The sequence below is a fragment of the Nanorana parkeri genome, unplaced genomic scaffold (genome assembly GCF_000935625.1).
Source record: "Nanorana parkeri isolate BGI_ZX_2015 unplaced genomic scaffold, ASM93562v1 scaffold129, whole genome shotgun sequence".
Classification (NCBI taxonomy): Eukaryota; Metazoa; Chordata; class Amphibia; order Anura; family Dicroglossidae; genus Nanorana; species Nanorana parkeri.
In genome coordinates, this window is record NW_017306397.1 from 1,818,746 (window position 1) to 1,837,491 (window position 18,746).

At 40.1% G+C, this 18,746-nt stretch overlaps 1 protein-coding gene across 4 annotated transcripts in view; it reads right to left on the reverse strand.

Moving 5' to 3' along the window:
- PRKCI (protein kinase C iota) overlaps positions 1–18,746 on the reverse strand; it is an 83,343-nt gene that overhangs the window by 32,403 nt on the left and 32,194 nt on the right. The window contains exons 3-9 of one of the 4 annotated variants that reach the window (XM_018553763.1): positions 10,444–10,533; positions 10,152–10,202; positions 6,583–6,668; positions 5,999–6,136; positions 2,830–2,875; positions 2,044–2,068; positions 1,150–1,189 (exon numbers count right to left, since the gene is read on the reverse strand). In XM_018553763.1, the coding sequence (XP_018409265.1) occupies positions 1,150–1,189; positions 2,044–2,068; positions 2,830–2,875; positions 5,999–6,136; positions 6,583–6,668; positions 10,152–10,202; positions 10,444–10,533 (476 nt within the window). Of the gene's footprint in view, positions 1–1,149; positions 1,209–2,043; positions 2,069–2,820; positions 2,891–5,308; positions 5,312–5,998; positions 6,137–6,582; positions 6,669–10,151; positions 10,203–10,443; positions 10,534–18,746 lie in introns of all 4 variants that reach the window. The other 3 variants (XM_018553762.1, XM_018553761.1, XM_018553760.1) reach the window with 3 other exon arrangements.

Here is an 18,746-nt window from a genome sequence, read left to right on the forward strand (position 1 = left end):
CTTCTTTGGGGTGTATTTCCCACTCGTATCCATTAGGATACAGTCGGATAGCCCTCGGAAAAGCCGGATAGCAGGTGGATACAGTGGGTACAAATGCGGAGTGCATGAGATATATAAAACACAGCGTTTCCCTGCTTTTCATATTGATGGTGGTGTTGCCTAAACATTTTTATGACTTTGTTTAAAGATTTACATACAAAGAAGGTATATTTGCCTGATATCCTAGTGGGGATGTAAACGTTTCTCTTTGCTATTGCCCAATTGCAATAGCTATTGTAAGTCCAGCACAGATGCCAAATGTGTTCCCCTTACTACTACAAGGAATCACATTGGGTGTCCTATATGAAAGAAGTGTGTTCCCCTTACTACTACAAGGAATCACATTGGGTGTAATATATGAAAGAAGTGCATTCCCCTTACTACTACAAGGAATCGCATTGGTGTCCTATATGAAAGAAGTGTGTTCCCTTTACTACTACAAGAAATCGCATTGGGTGTCCTATATAAAAGAAGTGCAGTCTCCTTACTACTACTACAAGGAATCACATTGGGTGTCCTATATGAAAAAAATGCGAGTGTAACCTATAGCAACCCCTTGCTGTAATTTTTGTGCTCTTACAATAGGGAGGGGATCAGACAGGCCACTATGGGTGGCCGACACTTGATGCATAATGCCCACTGCTTTTTCTGCATAGCAATATTAAAACTGACAACACCCACAACTTTAACAGCAACTTTAGCATATCTTTGGAACTGAGCAAATCCCAGAACCTTCAATTTATCCACCAGCACAGAAAGCTTCTCCATGAAAACGTAATACATCCCATTTAACAAATGACATGGGATCATAAACGTAACAGCTAGATGATAGCATGGATTAGGGGTCACTGCTGTATTACAAAAGCAATTTCTTTTCTTCTTGCAATACAGCAGTGAAAGTGCAATTTCCTCCGCACGGTGTGCCATTAAGGTCTATTTCTCTTTTTTCATCTTGAGGTATGTCATAGCACTGCACAAACAACCAAGCAATGGTCAACCGTCAGCCTTTAGAAAATAGAAAACTTTAATTAAAAAAAAAGGTTCACTCAAAACACCCACAGAGAAGTCGCACAATACAACTACAAGAACCTCTCTTTTAAATCCATTTACCTCTTTTTCTTCCCCATCCTGGTCCATATTATCCTGACTCCTGTGTCGAAATGGTGGTTCTGAAAAGCAGACATTATAGTTTACAACCACGTATCAGAGAAGTATATTTGCTGAATACCCATCATAAAAACATTATTCTCTGTTCTACTTTAACACTGCATTTACTATTGGGTCAGATAGCTTTGAGAGCAACTCAAAATACAAGGTGCGCACATTTCCAAATCTGGTTGCTATGGTATCCACTTGCTGCTCTTGTAGGAGACTGTAGCAGAATAAATGGCTGCCAATCAGCATGATGCCACCAGAATGCAAACCAGAGCCATAGTCGGTGACACCATGGGCCAGGAGATCTGTCAGGGGATCTCCCAAAAGAGATCTGTTATTTTCACCAATGGGGAGCCTGACCAGGGGAAAATATACTAAGAGCTCCAACTCAATGTAAAGGTTTGTTAATTCTGAGATAGCAAATCAAATATTTAATTGCCAGTTTAGTGTATGCTGAAATGCCAATATTAAAGTAAATCTGTCAGGTCTTTTTAGCATCATAAAATAACTATATAAAGAAAAACACAATATGTGGTAAAAAGAGAGTTGAACAGCAGCTGCCTAGATCTTTGTGACGTGGGTACGTATGCCACAGCCAGTTAAGCCTAAGGAGTTGTAAATGGAAATTTGATTGCATTTGAACTGCTCATTTCCATTATACAAAGCAATGGTACTGCCAAAGGGGCTCAGAAAAGGGCCGAAAGGAACTGAAAAAATTATTCAAATGTAAGCTGAGTGTTCCTGAATGCATGCATGCATGCATGCCTTTTTACTGCCAAAACTGCCATGGTAAAAGGCAAGGCATAATGCCTTAAAAATGGCCTTTCCAGTAAAACCAGGAACCACTACTCTACCCTGCCCCTAACAGAGTTAGGTCTACATAAAGACCAGGTCTACTACTACAGAACTGGTGCTCTTAAAAAACCTATTGGTCACAACTGTGCATGTAAGCAGAAAGACACAGAAATATACTTGTCCGGGAATAAAACCTACCTCCTGAGAGCTCTATTTAGTTAAGAATGGCTAACAAATACAATGGGAAAGCTCTCAAAAAGGAGTCATGTGATGTAGAGCAGATTTTGAGGTCATTATTATTTTAAACAAAGTACATTTCTCAGATGTCACATCACTGCTATCTAAAAATAACTCAGAAAACTATTAGAAAGTATATATTGTATAAGATAGATCACAAATACATGTGCTCATTAAGTTTTAAGATTGATGTTTTATATCACGTTATCTTTATTTTAAAAAATTATTTTTTTTACAAATTGGCACTTCAAACAAAGGATTCTCAGAGCACTGTGGGTTATCTAATAAGAGCACAGCAGTAGCTGTCTGCCTAGAGCAGTGGTGGCGAACCTCGACACTCCAGCTGTTTTGGAACTACAAGTCCCATGAGGCATTGCAAGGCTCTGACAGCCACAGATATAACTCCCGGAGGCAGATGCATGTTGGGATTTGTAGTTTTGGAACAGCTGGAGTGCCAAGGTTCGCCACCACTGGCCAAGAGTATCGCTTTGACTGAAAGTCTGTCTCTGTCAGTACCCGACCGTAATGATAACAGAAAAAAATATACAAAATTGTTAGTGCCTAGTCTATCTAAATTACAGCCGGTCATGTTACCTGACTCATGATGTTCAGGATGTATAGTTGGTGGATCTGTTGGAATGATGGACTCCTGCAAGTAATACAACTGTATATGTCATTCTGTAATATACACATTCATCATTTAGCTACAACTAACAATAGCTATATTTATGTATATTAACTAGACATTTGCCTATGATATACTGCATGTATTAAATGCAATTGTCTATTTGTTGCATAGGGCACTGTACATTTACACTTTCATAGTAAATAATTCTCAAATTAATTTTTATGCCCTCCCCCGGTTGTCTACAGAACAGTTATACAGCATAAAAGATCCCGAATGCACCTAATGAAACAAGCCTGTGTATGCATTAAAGCTTTGTTCACATTAATATGACATAAATTATTCACACACACAAATAACATGGTTTGCAGCAGTTCCCACTATAGCAAATAACTGCTAGGATGACCTACAAAAACAATTAATTCACATAGTTGTCTGTGAAAAAACTCTTATGAGGGCTAAACAAACAAGGATCAAATCAGTGAAATTGGCTAGTAAATATTTTATGAAAGCATGGAGCATAAAATTACCAATAAGCAAGGTATTAGCATGTAATATTAGCAGCGTTGAATGAAAGCAATTATGGGCCCGGGATGGTACTCCGAGCATAAGCTTCAACTCTATGCATTATTTCTGGCTGATCACCCTCTGAACTAATCATATTCCCAAACTTAATTATATACAATGCATGAATACAATTAACATTTGGTTTGGGGATTTGCAGGGTATTCCATGTTCACCTGAATAGGAAACAAAACCTTCCAACTAATCTTATTTTCTTCCTCGGAAGGCAACAGTTTGACAACTAAGTCCCTGTTCACTCCTAAGCATTTTGACGCTCGAATGTAAGTGTGACAAAACGCTCAAGACAAGGCACCCCATTCATTTCTCTGGCCCCTGTACACACCTGTGCGTTTTGTCGCAAGCACAAAAACGCCTATCGCTAGAAAAAGTACATGAGCTACTTTTTGGCCCCATAAAAATCAATGGGAATCGCAGTGCGACAAAACGCTCAAGTGTGAGCCGGGGTCATAGAAATGAATGGGATTCCTTGTCTTGAACGTTTTGTATAGGGATGCACCGATACCGGTTTTTCGGTATCGAGCATGAGTACCGATATTAAAATTTTAGTAGTCGCCCATACAGAGTACCGGTACTTCCGATAGCATCGAGCCAGCTTCCCAGCCAATCAGGAAGCCAGGAGATGGGTCATTTCCCACTGCTCAGTTTCCTGATTGGCCGGGAAGCTGGCTTCATGTGGTTTGACTGGCTCCATGCTGATTGCCTAGGAAGCCGGCTTCCGCCCAATCAGGAAGCCGGGTCATTACCTGTCAAGCCGGCCATTACAATGCTGTTTGGCCGGCTTGATGCCGATTGGCCAGCTCCATGTTCTTTCATGGCACTGCAGGTCAGAGGAAATATCCATCTGACCTGAATTTCCGGTATCGGGATAAGTATCGGAGCATTTGTACGAGTACTTGCACAAATATCAGTATCGGCACAGATACTGGTATTGGTATTAGTGCATCCCTAATTTTGTAGCACTTTAAGACAACATAGCCGAAACGGAAAGTGAGCTGAATTGCAGAATTTTTCCAAATCAGCTATGTTGTCCTAGATTGTTAACTTCTCCTGCCTTCTCCAAACTCTTCACCCTTTAGTGAAGAACCCCTTATCTGTGAGCGGAGCCCAAGGATGAAGGCCAATACCATACTGGCTATCCTGCCGTGCACAATTGCGAACCATCATCAACTTGCTGCAGAATATTGACCACTATCAAAGATAAGGCAAGCTCAGGTGTTTCCAGTACTAGAAGAGAAGATGTGATGTAGGTCACGAACAACATTTACACCTCTGCATCTCAGTTTAGTGTATTAACATACCCTGCTTTTTACATCATTGGTGTGGTTGTCAAAAACACACACCTTGTGCTGTTACTTTACCGATTGAAAAACACAGATGTGTGAATCCAGGCCTAAGATGACACCAAGACTGCATAATGAACCACTGGTAACCTTTAGTTTTTTTCTTTATACCAGGTCAACATGACATTTTCTGCAGGAAATGAATGCCTTGTATTTGACACAAGCCTAATCCAGCAATATAGAGAGCTGAATAGGATGAGGGCTGACGACTGACTATTCTCAAATCAATCACAAAACACTTGTGGAGGCCATTTCATGGCAGCTGTTTATTCTACTCCAGATTCCAGCTACTTTCTCTTTTAATACACAATTCTCCCTGCATCATGCATTTAAGGAATACATGTTTTCCAGTGATTATAAAAAAACACACAGTTGAACCGAAGGTGGGAAAAGGAAAAATTTGCTGTGCAGCTGCTGCCTAAGGCACGAACATTTAATGTTTAACATCCTGCCTGAGATTTATTTCCAGGAGCTTTCCATTGCTCTAAGTACTTTAGACACTAGGGGGGATTTTCTGACCCCAGGAACACACTGGCTACCCAAGCAAAGCCATTAGGCTCAAAAAATTATTTCTGGTTAAAGGATCATTGTCAATTGCTTTGCCTATACGTTCCCTTGGACAGTGCAAAACAAGGCATGGGAAGTAGTCCGTAATGGGGGGAAAACAGCAACAGGGAGAACACAGGTAATACTAGTGGCTAGTCTTTTAGGGTATAGCTTTCTTAGTTAGATCCTTTTTACTTAAAGCTGGCCAAAAAAAGGCAGACATGAGATATGGGGGAACACAATTCAAATGCTGAAAAATTATTTTTTGAAACAAAAAAAAAAAAAAAAAAACAAGATTAGACACCTATAATACATGATATGGAGAATGGGAAGCAGACACCTACCGCCTCTTCCTCTAGCCAAGAATGATGGGTATTGGCCAAAATATCAATTGATCATTTTCACCAACAATGCTCAGCAAGGGGTGTCTGCAGATACCAACTGTCAAAATAAATGTCACACAATCCAGCAAAACTTTGCCAGTGATCCACTTATGTTTACAGATACCTTACACATAGTTAAAGCTGCATTATACTCATAAGACCATGAAAGGACTGCTTTGTCTGAAAACTAATACAGCTCATCTATTGGCCTGATGAAGGTCAACATAAATAGGATAATGCAAAACATTTCTCTTGACATCATTCTTCTTCATGTGACATGTATTGTTACTTACAGCTACTGTATGTCGCCCACACTCGATGCTAACAAGCTTGTGGCATTTTTTATGAACCAACAGCTTACAGTTAATACATTTATAACCTTGCCGTCCTAGCCCCCATATCCGGTCGGTGCAGATGGCACAATGCGCTCGCTGAAAGAAGAGAAAACACATGAAAACATTTCATTTTAACAGACTGTCGGCATAAGACTCATACACAGTCAGCTGTCTGCAGTGAATCTAAGGAGAGCAGACATTCAATAGACACAGTACATTTTTTTTCTGCAGTACACAACCTGCACATGACAAGAACACTGCAGGTGTGCAGAAACATGGACTTTACATGCACCAATTACTACAGTAATCCAAGATGGAATGAGTTCCTGTACATAAATGTGTGTGTCTGTGCTCTATTCAACTTGTAATACGTGCAAGCAACACCACTATTTCAGTACAGACATATGTTAAATATTAAAAACACTTTCTTCTCTATCTTAATTACAAATTAGAGAAATGAAGCAATCCTCAGGGTGAACATGTATAACAGAACAGTAATGCGTTTAGTACATTCTGAAGCGCCATCAAGAAGCAATACATACTCTGTTAAATCTCTTCGCTTGGAATGTGTGACCATTTGCACAGTACAGCTTTCGCCATCTTCTTGCTCCACGTCTATAGATGGATTCTAATCATTAAAAAAATTAAAATAAATAAAATAGAAATCAGTTTTCTCCATTGTAATAATGCTATAGTATTTGTTCTGCATGGAAAGCCTTGTAAACAAAGTCTTAGCACTTGGTAGATGATATAGCATATGAAAGGCAACCACCCTAAAGCATCGCCATGTATGCACAATCTGGCTGCTGAACAATCTTTGTTATAAATGATTGTTTTACAAAACCTACTTGTTTCCATTGGGTAAATAAGCATATTTGTGCCTATGGGGGAAGGAGACAGAGCGTTCAGCAGACATCCTAGCCTGTATCAGTAGAAAAATAGTAGGGTTCAGCTGAGAAGATCCAACCGATCAATCCTGCTCTTGGAAGACAAGGGGGTGTCTGATGCACTCAGGGTGGCCAATAAAAATATGATTTCACCTGATACACTTATAAACAACTGGACCATGCAAACATTTCTGGAAGCACTGATTTTTAATTCTTCAATAGCTCTAGGCTGTAAACATATTGATATGGCAGTGTTTACAGTGTACACATTAAACTGATGCTGCTCGCCTACATCAATATGGCTCTGAGGGTTGTATTTTTACTTGCAGCAATATAAAATGATCAAAGGAGTTTGTATAGCTATGTGACCACACACCATACAACACTACAAACAATAAGCAAGCAGAGTTTTAAAATGTATTACTAGGCTTTTTTTTTTTTTTATTTTGAATAGAGTGGGGAGGGAGGAAAAAACCCAACATTTTAGAACTGTTCCCAGAACAGCTGGAGCATACAGTTCCCATTTTTTTCATTCAACCTGCAAGCTGACCACCCCCTTTCCCACAAAAAACCCCCAGAACAGATTAGCTCCAGTAACGCTTACGATCTGGCAGCCGCTGTCAGGGTAACTTAACAGTGCCTGTAGCTGATGGGCTGCAAGCACCGCTCGTTCAAAGATTTTCCAACCAGCTCCTTCAATCTCCTGATTGAGGAATGCCAGCCAGAAGGGTGCCAACAGCGGTACCCACTCTGCAAATTTCTTTAGGATCCAGCCAAAATTTGCATAGTGGACGACCAGCTTTAAAAGGGAAGTCCCCTTCATTTTGGGAGATTTCCTGTACTGATCTGGTGCATTTGGCTTGTACATACACTTCAATATTGTAAATGTGGGTATAAAAAGCAAATTTGGCATTTATGGCCCCCTTTCTCTCAATGAAAGCAGGATCAAGCGACTGAAATACACAACTTCTGGCAAGTAGACCTCAGAACAGACCTGCCCACCTCTAATGACACAGCTCTGATCAGTCAGCTGGACCCGGTTTTCTTGTGTAAGGAGACTAGTGCCACACATAGTATTACGGAGATATAATGGATAGGCCTTATACAAGGTCTACAACTGGTAAACGAAAGGTTAAGCCAGATAACTTGTCAGATTACTCCAGTTAAGAGGAGAGATCTGATCTGAGGTCAGATCGTAAACTGAATTTGCATCACATATTAGTTGCCTCAGCTATGTGTCATTTATAAAAGGGAAATCGCAAATGACAATACAAACACTACAATTAATCTGTGCCAAACAAACCTGATTGCATCCTGAAGCACAGTCCAAATGCCAATGTGCCCAATTAGAATCTCACACTGCAGATATATAGCCATGAAGTTGTAGGTACAGGAGCACCTAGGCTCAGGAAGGGCACTGCTTATTTTCCCAGAGGAATTCAAAACAAAAGGTTAACCTTTAACCCCTTCATGATAGAGGCTTTTTTTTTTTAATTTTTTGTTTACATTATATAATCCACATTTTAGGGCAGAAAATTACTTAAGACCCCCAAACATTATATATCTTCTGAAACCCAAGACCCTATAGAATAAAATGGTGGCAGTTGCAAGTTTTTATGTTGCACGATATTAGCGCAACTCCTTGTCAAACCCCAAAATTTAGTGAAAAATGCACTTAAAATGACCCAAAAAACAATACAATACCCATTTTTTAAATAAAATATAAAAGATGCGGTTACGAGCAAATGGATACCCAACATTCCCAGGTTAGAAAATGTGTGCGTCTGCGACAAAATTCAGTACCCCAAAAAGTCCAGACAACGCTTTAAAAAAAGCCCCCACAGGTCATCAGTTTAGAGATGCGTGTAAATTTTGGCCCAAGAATTATTGCTCTCACTCCGGCATGAGCAGCGATACCCAATATGTGGAACCCTGCACTGACAGCTATGGGAATGAGAAGTGATGTAATCTGCATCGCTCCCGGTTAGTACGCGGAGGGGATCGGTGAATGGAGGTTCACTGATCTCCTCCCCAGCTTCCCCTGACACCAGAGAAGGCGGTCCTCGTCCCATACGAGGGGCAGCGCAGCCCGGGAAAACACGGCGGGGGTTTGGTGGATGATCGTACCGCCGGAAGTCTGTTTAAACGTCCCTGATGCCAGTGACTTCCACTCTACGTCACTGGTCATGAAGGGTGTTAAAGGTTACTAAACCTACAATATAATATCTAAATATAGCACAATATTCCTCAGATTCCCTTTAGGAGATGTGATCCAGCAAACAGCTGTGAATGTTTTGTTTATATTGCATCTGAGGAATATTGTGCTATATTTAGAAATGATATTGTATGTTTAGTACTCTTAAAGATTTGCCTTTTGTCTTGAATTCCTGAGCCTAGGTGCTCCTCTACCTACAACCTCACGGCTATATATCTGCAGTGTGAGATTCTAGAGAGACACGCACAGTGCCTGTGTCTCAGCAGACATAGCAGATCTTCACTTTGAGTTCAGGTCCATGTTACAAAATCATTAAAAGGGATTTGCAACTGTAAGCAACTTATTAACCTTAAATCAGACTCTGTTCAATGCACACGATGCTGGCAGGAGAAAAGTGAAGAGGACACTGTAGTAAATCATCAATGCACTGCTGAACCTTTATTATTCAATCAGCAGGCTGGGGTGTGTCAAAGACCTGGTAATGCTGTCTGGATTACAAGACTCAACATAGTTACATGTGTTTTCATTGTGAATTTAGCTGTTTTCTTGGAGTTCAGCGGTAAATACCGACATATGTCTTGACTGACATTTTTTGGTCTGTCTTTTAAAGCCTCTAACAGGCTGCAACCAATTTAGTTTTAGCTGTCAATTTCCTACTACTGGCTAGAAAACACACACACTCTAATATGGATTGCTACTGGCAACACAAACACTTACACAAATGGATTTAAAAATCCTCTACCCAGCTATATGCCGTTTGCATGGCACTAGCTCTCATAGATGGCACCGAGTTGTACAGAAAATTCCTATACTCCTCGGCACCACCTAGGGGCACTAGTGCGGTGTGAACATCATCTGCCCAGCGTATAACATCAAGTTTTATAAATAAACCTGCATGTGCATGGTCTCCTAAAGCATAAATCAAACATGATCTAACAATACTTAATGAATGAGCCAAGTTAGGTATTATCAGGGTAAGATATAGACAAATAGCACAGAGCATACTTACTGTCTTCTCCGAGGCAGGGCATTCCGGGCCTCTCAGGAGTACAAGGAAACACTGTGAACATAACATGGTGTTTAGTGAGTTGTAATATCACCGCACAGCTACTGATACACGTAGACTCATCCTGATTGTCTGTAAAATGTATCTAAAGTACCTAATCATTTCATATTATTGTCTTACCAATACCTTTATATCAAAGCTAATATCCTATATTTCACACAAAATTATTTTCTGCGGCAAACCAGCCGCTTCCTATTGATTAAAATGACTGAGGATAAATATGGTATTAACTCACCATGAATTAGGAGCTCGGAGTCTTTATTTAGCTCATATAACCGGAAAGCTTCTTCCAGCTCCAACTGGGAGGAAACAGTGCATGGATCTCCTGTTATTAAATAAAGAGGGAAACGAACAATGAGAGGTACAGCTAACCTATCAGAGACAATGCAGGTTGGAATAGTTTTTTTTTTTTTTTTAAAGTGTTAAAATCTGAAAAGTCTAAGCTTTTTCAGAATACAAAACATACATGGCGACCACAATTATTGAGAATATAAACCTTTCAGGGTTCTTCTGTGCTTTCAATGAAGAAGGAAACCAAATCAAAACTCTAAATAGATTACTAAAAAAATATATATTTTTTTTTAATGGAAAAAAAAAAAAGTTGCTGTTTTTACTACTTGCATCTTACTGTTGCTGATCTCCTTGAACCTCCTTCCGCTACTTCCTGTATACACACACCCGCTCCATCATTAAAAAGTGACAAACTCAGGAGTTAAACCTTAAAATGCATTCCTGAACTATTAGCAAAAAAGGATTTTATACGTATATCACTCAGCTGTAGATCCTCAATTCATCTCTACATTTGTGCTGACACTGTCCTTCTTTCTGGAGGGGGGCTACTTTTGTTCCCCATGGTCCTTGTGTGTTGTAAAGTAGCCACCATTCCAATCTCATGCCCGTGATGGACTACAATCTCAATACAAAATTAGTAAACTAAACATGAGATTGTAGTCCATCACAGGACCAAACTTTGAGTGGTGACTACTTGACAACACACACAAGGACCATGGGGAACAAAAGTAGCCACCCTCCAGACAGTGTCAGCACCACTTCAGAGATGATTTGAGGATCTACAGCTGAGCGATACACTATGTGTGCATGAGGAGTGCTGCCATGGTCACCTGTAGTCTCCACCAGAAGCTCATGGGTGACAACACAAAACACAATTGGGAGATAGTTGTGACCCCATAAGGACATGCCTGAACAAGGACCACCAGGTACTTTTATGAAAGATTCATAGTTGAAATGATTAAAACATATTTTGGAAAATGCATCAAAGTGTTAAAACAGGAGATCTTTATGATCCAAATCTACTGGGAAAGTTCAGCATCCAGGGGGTGCTATCCTGATCTTTGCTTTATACTTATCTGATTAACAATAGTTTCTCTTTCCATATTTTCTCTGCCAGCAGGGACTTGGCAGCCTGTTAGCCATCTAATCTAAACAAACACAAGGTGCTGTATGCAGACTGAAAAACAACACAAGTCTCTGTTGTGATCCTTGTGAGGATGAATTACTTTATAGTTCATGCAGCTACAGAGGTCATTGAGGGTGTGTTCCAAAGCTCATGAACTGATTGTTAAGATCATGTAAAAATATTCATGTCCATAGTTTGGCACTTTAAGTTCAATGATAGCTCAAATATTCATACATTCTGAAAGGATAGGGAGGGCACACAAATTGGAATTTCTGTATGTATTCTATACCAGCAATTTATAACTGTGGTATAGAAATAGTATTCACGTTGCAGTTTTCTCTGCAAGTATTTAATATCACTGATGTAAGAATGACTATAAAAGATGGCAAGGAATATCTTAATCCAAGAATAAGAATGTCTCATATCGCAGCGTACCACTCTTTAGATGTGGTGGCTGCATTCATTTTTATTTTGTAGGCCAAGAACATTTTCAGCATGTACAAAAAAAACCTGTTGATCTTGCCAGAAATGCAATGTTATTGTCACTCTCTGTGAGCTAAACTGAAAGTATAAACAATATTATTTTCCTTCTGTAAACTACTAATCCTCCCATCCAGCCTGTGTGACAATGATTGATTCCCTTATAGAAACAGTGGAGTGAGTGACCACAGCCACATTAGGACAGGAAGTGTGTTATTTGCAGGATCACTAGATAAAAAAAAAATAATGCAGCCATCTTATCTAAGGACTGTAAGCTGCAATATATTATGTTTCTGTTTTTGGGTTTAGCAACCTATCAATGTTGAATAACTATTGTGCATCAAAGGACATCCAAATGCGCAAGTTATTTCTATATCAAACATATACAGGTGAAACTCGAATAATTAGAATATCGTGCAAAGTTCATTTATTTCACTAATGCAACTTAAAAGGTGAAACTAATATATGAGATAGACTCATTACATGCAAAGCAAGATAGTTCAAGCCGTGATTTGTCATAATTGTGATGATTATGGCTTACAGCTCATGAAAATCCCAAGAACCCCAAATCCACAACCTCAAAAAAGTAGATTATTACATGCAATCAATAAAACAAGGATTGTACATAGAACAATATCGGACCTCTGAAAAGTACAAGCATGCATATGTACTCAGTACTTGGTTTGGGCCCCTTTTGCACCACTTACTGCAATTACTTTTGCACGATATTCTAATTATTCGAGTTTCACCTGTATGTTAGTCTATACCCAACGTCAAATTACTCTAGAGCAGTGGTTCTCAACCTGTGTAACCTCGGGACCCACATTTGTCCTTGGTCATTAAGTCGTGACCCAAGTTGCACTGCAATGTTCCATGTTGGGGTACTGCGCTTTCCGGTGCAGGCGATCGAACTGTGAGTGGGCGGTGCGTTTGGGTTGCCATTACGAAAACTGGAGTGGATCCTCAACCTGGGGTCTGGTGTGGGCTGCTGTGCTGTGATGGAGCTCCATCCATATGTGTATTGCCTGTAAAGCTCCCTTGCGCACCCGTAGAGGTTCCTGGGAGCCAGAATGTGATGAGCTGTAAGCAATGCACATATGGAGGGAGCTCCTTCTCGGCCATAGCCCCACCCCACCTCAAGGTGACACTCGGCACCGGGCATCATATTTTTAAATGGCTGCTCGGTGCGAGAACTGACTGTGCTGCTCTAGAGGGAGGCTGAGGATCTTCTCACCTAGAAAAGTGGAAGGCATGTGGCGACCCACTGGACATGGGGTCGCGACCCCCTTTTGGGTCACGGACCCACCAGTTGAGAACCAAGGCTCTAGAGCAAGGGTTCCCAAACTTCAGCCCTGCAGCTGTGGTAAAACTACAATGCCATTAGGCATTGCATGACAGCCACAGACATGACTTCCAGAGGCAGGATAGGATTTGGGGTTTCCCCACAGCTGCAGGGCCAAGGTTTGGCTACCCCTGTTCTATACATACGTTTTTACAATGTTTTATGCTAAATATCTGCATTTCATCTTCACTGGTCTTTTAAACATAACTTTCCTATTGCAAATATACAGTCCATCTTTATGTCAGGCGACATGACCGCGCTAGCTACCCCAGGTAAGTCTTACTATTCTATCGGGAGAGCTTTATTAGAAAACACACTATGCACAATATTGTACTATTGACACCACACTCTTGAAAAAGACCTAACAATAGATGTGTGCGTGTGATACATTCCTACAGTTTACATATATATCTTCTTGAAGCATTGCAAATATACTTGGTGTCTGTTAAATGGCAAGTGCAAATTAGCACTTAAAGCAAAGAGGGCCTATTAACAAAGTTAACATGTTAATGTGACACTCCACCAAATGCCAGGTAATACACATCGCAAACCTGAAGGAAAAGCCCCACGCACTACCTCCCTGACTACAGTTGTCTATAGGTACTGTCAAAGCTTGGTCACAATGGAGTGTTAATAGCTGGGAAAACATCACCATCTGACACAGCTTTCAAACACTTGATAGCAGGTACAGAGGCCTAGGGGAGACAGTGTGATCTATGTGATCATAGTGACAATGAGCAATGCCATTTCTTTCAGCTTTGTTCTATTCTTTTTTTTTTTATTTAGCTGTGCACAGAAAGAAAAAAAAAAAAAAACCCAATAAAGCGACTACTCTCAGATTTATGTATGTTTAGTTGTGTGAACTTGACACGTACAGTATATACTGACACAGGGGGACTGACAAGCATACATTTTGTTTTGTTTCGGCCTACAGCAGACAAGCTGCTTTTGCTTCAATCATAAATTGCATCCACTTTGGAACCGACTTCCTTGGAGATACCGTGTGTGGTGGACAGATCACATCCCAGTAGGCAGGCAACCAACGATATTATGTAACCAGCATATTATGATGGATTATAGATTTTCCTTTAGAGAAAAACTGTACATTTTGTATTATGGGTCTATAGTGTGTTTGCACACACATAGTGATGACCTGTTACTGCTTGAAAGGGTAACAAATATCTCTACTCTGAAATACATGATAGGTCGGTAGGAGGGCAAGCCATCACCCATTAGTCTAAAATAAAAAAGCAAACTTATTAAAAAGGGAACTAATGATTTTGGTCAGTTTTAAATTCCTAATAAAAGGTTTATACACTGTTTAATACTTTTTTAGCGTTTATACAACATTCTAATTTTTAAACAGATATTTAATACAGGGTACACTCGTGCCCATGCTGTTACAATGTATTATAACAGTGTAACTAAGCTCTCTACCCGGCCACTGTACCAGTCAAAGCTGTGACTGCAGGGCCTGAAAGGAAACTGAGAGACTGGTTGCTCATCAGGTCTGCCTCCACTGGGATTGACAGCAGGCAGATTCAATAGCCAATAGGCAGCCTGCTATTGGCTATGGAATCCACCCACTGCCTGCTGTCAATTAGTAGCAGAGCAGACCCGATAGGGAACTAGTCCCTTGCCATCCCCATCAGGCTCCACCCACTGTCAGCATCACTGGTTAAGGGCGCTGTAAACTGTGTAGCCGACAACATACTTGGAAATGTTAAAAAGCGTAGATGGAGGAATTTGCTCGATTTTAATTTTGTTCAGCCATCCGCCTGAACAAAAAAAAAAAAAAGAGTCCATCAGTGTATGGCCAATTTTAAGGAGGGACAGAACTGCGTTATTAAACACCTGATTTCTGGCAAAATGAAAATAATTCCTAAAAAGAGCTTCATATCATTGCACAGCCCTCATAACCTCCCTTTAATGCACAGGACGGTGGCATATGGATAATGTAAAATATAGATAATGCATACGGTAACAGATTAACAAATATGCATGTATGCACAATTTTAACCTGCAAAGTTTGAATTAAAAATATATACACTTTAGTCTTGCTTTAAAAATTATTAATGAGCCAAAAATAAGGTAATGGCTGTAAAAACACCACACCTGATTTGTCTTATAGCTGATTTGTCTGATAGATATGGTTAGAGGAAATGGGGGGCTAAGGATATAATTGTAATGAAAATGAGGGAAGCCCCTCTAACATGGGTCAGTACTTGTAATATATGTATATTTATGCACAGACTGCGCATTGTTGTTTTCAACATTTACTTTGGTAATTAATGTGTTTATCACACCAGGAAACAACATGCTATTAATAATTGATGCAAGATGTTGGCAGAAGGGACAGCTGGAATTCTTGGGAAAAGGTGCATCCGGGAATAAAAAGCATATAAAAAACACACACTAAAGCCACATGGAGCAAGACAATAATGAAGAAAATTGCGCACTAAACATTTGGCTAACCTTTCTTGTGTGAATGCTAGTCTTATATAGTGAAATGTTCTTTTACAAACAGGGGTGTATTAGAAATCAATTCTAGGCTACAGCCTGGGACCCTGACCATGCATATTATGTCCTTTACAAAAAAAAAAATCAAACTGGGTTTGAGTGAGACTTGTAGTGTTACAATTGTTGGTAAATTATGGATTATAATTGTATCAAGTGATGACCCACCAGGGGACACAGGAGGGTCCCCTGACCCCATTGTCTACCAAAGCTCATATTATATTTGATTCTCCACTGTTATCATAGCACTTCTCATAGAATTTACAATATATTAAAAATTACAGCCAATTACTAATGGTAAATGAGTGAAAAGGCGCCCAACCAAGTAATAATCTGAAAGATTAGGCTCTGCAGGTAACTGGGCTGAAAATAGGCAGTCTAGCTTATAAGGTGCTCAGAAGGTTGTTGTGGTCCTAAAAGTGCCAGACGGACGCATACATTTGGTTTTTATACCTGCAACCCCTGCAAATCCATATGTGCCGATTGTCCAAATTGTCTGAACCTAGTCAGGGTGGCAGTTATTGCATGATTGCGGGGCAAAATCTGCTAGGACTCCAGGCTAAACTCAAGATGGTCATCAAATATATGGCCACCAAATATATGGCCACCACAAGGAAAGACAATAGCAGATTTTATGTCAAGTAATAATGGTTGCAGAAGGCAGAAAACCATGAGGCCTCCCTACTGGTAGAATTGTTGACTAGGACGAACTACTTATTTTTTAAGATGGTGGCTGAAGCATCCAAAATCAAGTAATGACCGCATTATCCCCATGCAAACAATGAATACATTAGTATTAGAACTTATTTAATTTAATGCAAAACAGATATTTATCAGTATAGAAGGTGCACTGATCTAATAGTATTGATGTCTGATTAACCCCTTCAACCAGCTGTATACATATACAGTATGTGTCAGCACGGAGGTAGGCCTTATTCCGTGCTGCCACATATATACAGTTGTGTTTAAAAGTTTGCATACCCTTGGAGAATTGGTAATATTATATGAACCATTTTTAAAGAGAACATGAGTAAGCAGGCTAAACACATTTCTTTATTTATGGGATTCATTTACAACTGTAGGTCATAATGGCACAATCCTAAAACAAAACATGGCAACAAATAAACATAAAATTGACCACTGTTAAAGTCTGCATACCCTTAGTTCTTAAACTGTGTATTGCCCTCTTTAGCATCAATGACAGCGTGCAATATTTTGTATTGGCTGCCTATGAAGCCCCGATTTCTTGCAAGTGGTATAGCTGCCCATTCGTCATGGCAAAATGTTTCTAGGTCATGCAAAGTCCTTGGTCATCTTGCATGAACCACATGTTTTAGATCTCGATGATATTAAGGTCAGGAGACTGTGATGGCCACTCCAGAACCTTCACCTTTTTCTGCTGTAACCACTGGAGGGTCAACTTGGCCTTGTGTTTAGGGTCATTGTCATGCTGGAGAGTCCAAGAGCGTCCCATGCGCAGCTTTCGTGCAGAAGAATGCAAAATTGCCTGTCAGTATTTTCTGATAACATACTGCATTCATCTTGCCATCAATTTTCACAAGATTCCCCGTGCCTTTAGAGCTCACACACCCCAAAACATCAGTGAGCCACCGCCATGCGTCACTGTGGGGATGGTATTCTTGTCGCTATAGGCCTCGTGGACCCCTCTCCAAACATAGCGCTTATGGTTGTGACCATAAAGCTCTACTTTGGTCTTGTTACTCCAAATTACAGTGTGCCAGCAGCTGTGAGGCATGTCAAGGTGTTTTTTGTTCAAGTATCATTGTATTGTGCTCCTCGACACAACCATACAATCTTGTTCCAGAGCAGCCTATATTTCTCCTGAGGTTACCTGCGGGTTTTTCTTGTATCCCACACATTTCTTCTGGTAGTTGTTGCTGCAATCTTTCTTTGGCCTACCTGACCCAGGCTTGGTAATAAAGAGATCCCCGAATTTTCCACTTCTTAATAAGTGATTGAACAGTACTGACTGGCATTTTCAAGGCTTTGGATATCTTTTTATGCCCCTTTTCATCTTTATAAAAAAGTTCCATTACCTTGTTACACAGGTTCTTTTCTGCTCCCCATGGCTTAGTATCTAGCCTGCTCAGTGCATCCACGTGAGAGCTAAAAACGAGTTGACCATTTATACACAGACACTAATTACAATTTAAAAAGCCACAGATGTGGGAAATTCACCTTAATTGCTATTTTAACCTGTGTGTGTCTGTAACAAGGCCAAACATTCCTGGGTATGTACACTTTTGATCAGGGCCATTTGTGTGATTTCGGTTATCATTACGATTTAAAAAGGAGCCAAATAACTATGTGATAATAAATGGCTTCATATGATCACTATCCTTAAACAAAAGACAGTTTTTTGGCATGATCTGTCATATTTTCAATATCAGTGCCAAAATTTCACGATTTTTGTATGCAAACTTTTGAGCACAAATGTAACTACCTGTTTTGTGCTCAGAGCACGATCAGCAAAGTGACTGCGCTGTCACAGACAGCCCCTGGTCCCACAATGATTTGGAGGCAGCAGGGCGGGCTCCTAATTATATTATCACTGAGACAGCCAACCACATTGATCACATGATCAGGAAGCCCAGGAAACGCCTCTGGCTTCAAGACAGTCCTAAAGGGCCAGCAGGGGGTTAAGACTGATATATCAGGCACCAAAGAAACAAAACTTCAACTTTTTAGTCTTTGCTTGTGTTAAACTTTTTAAAGTGGCCTATTTTGACTGCGTATACACACACATATATTTTTATTATTG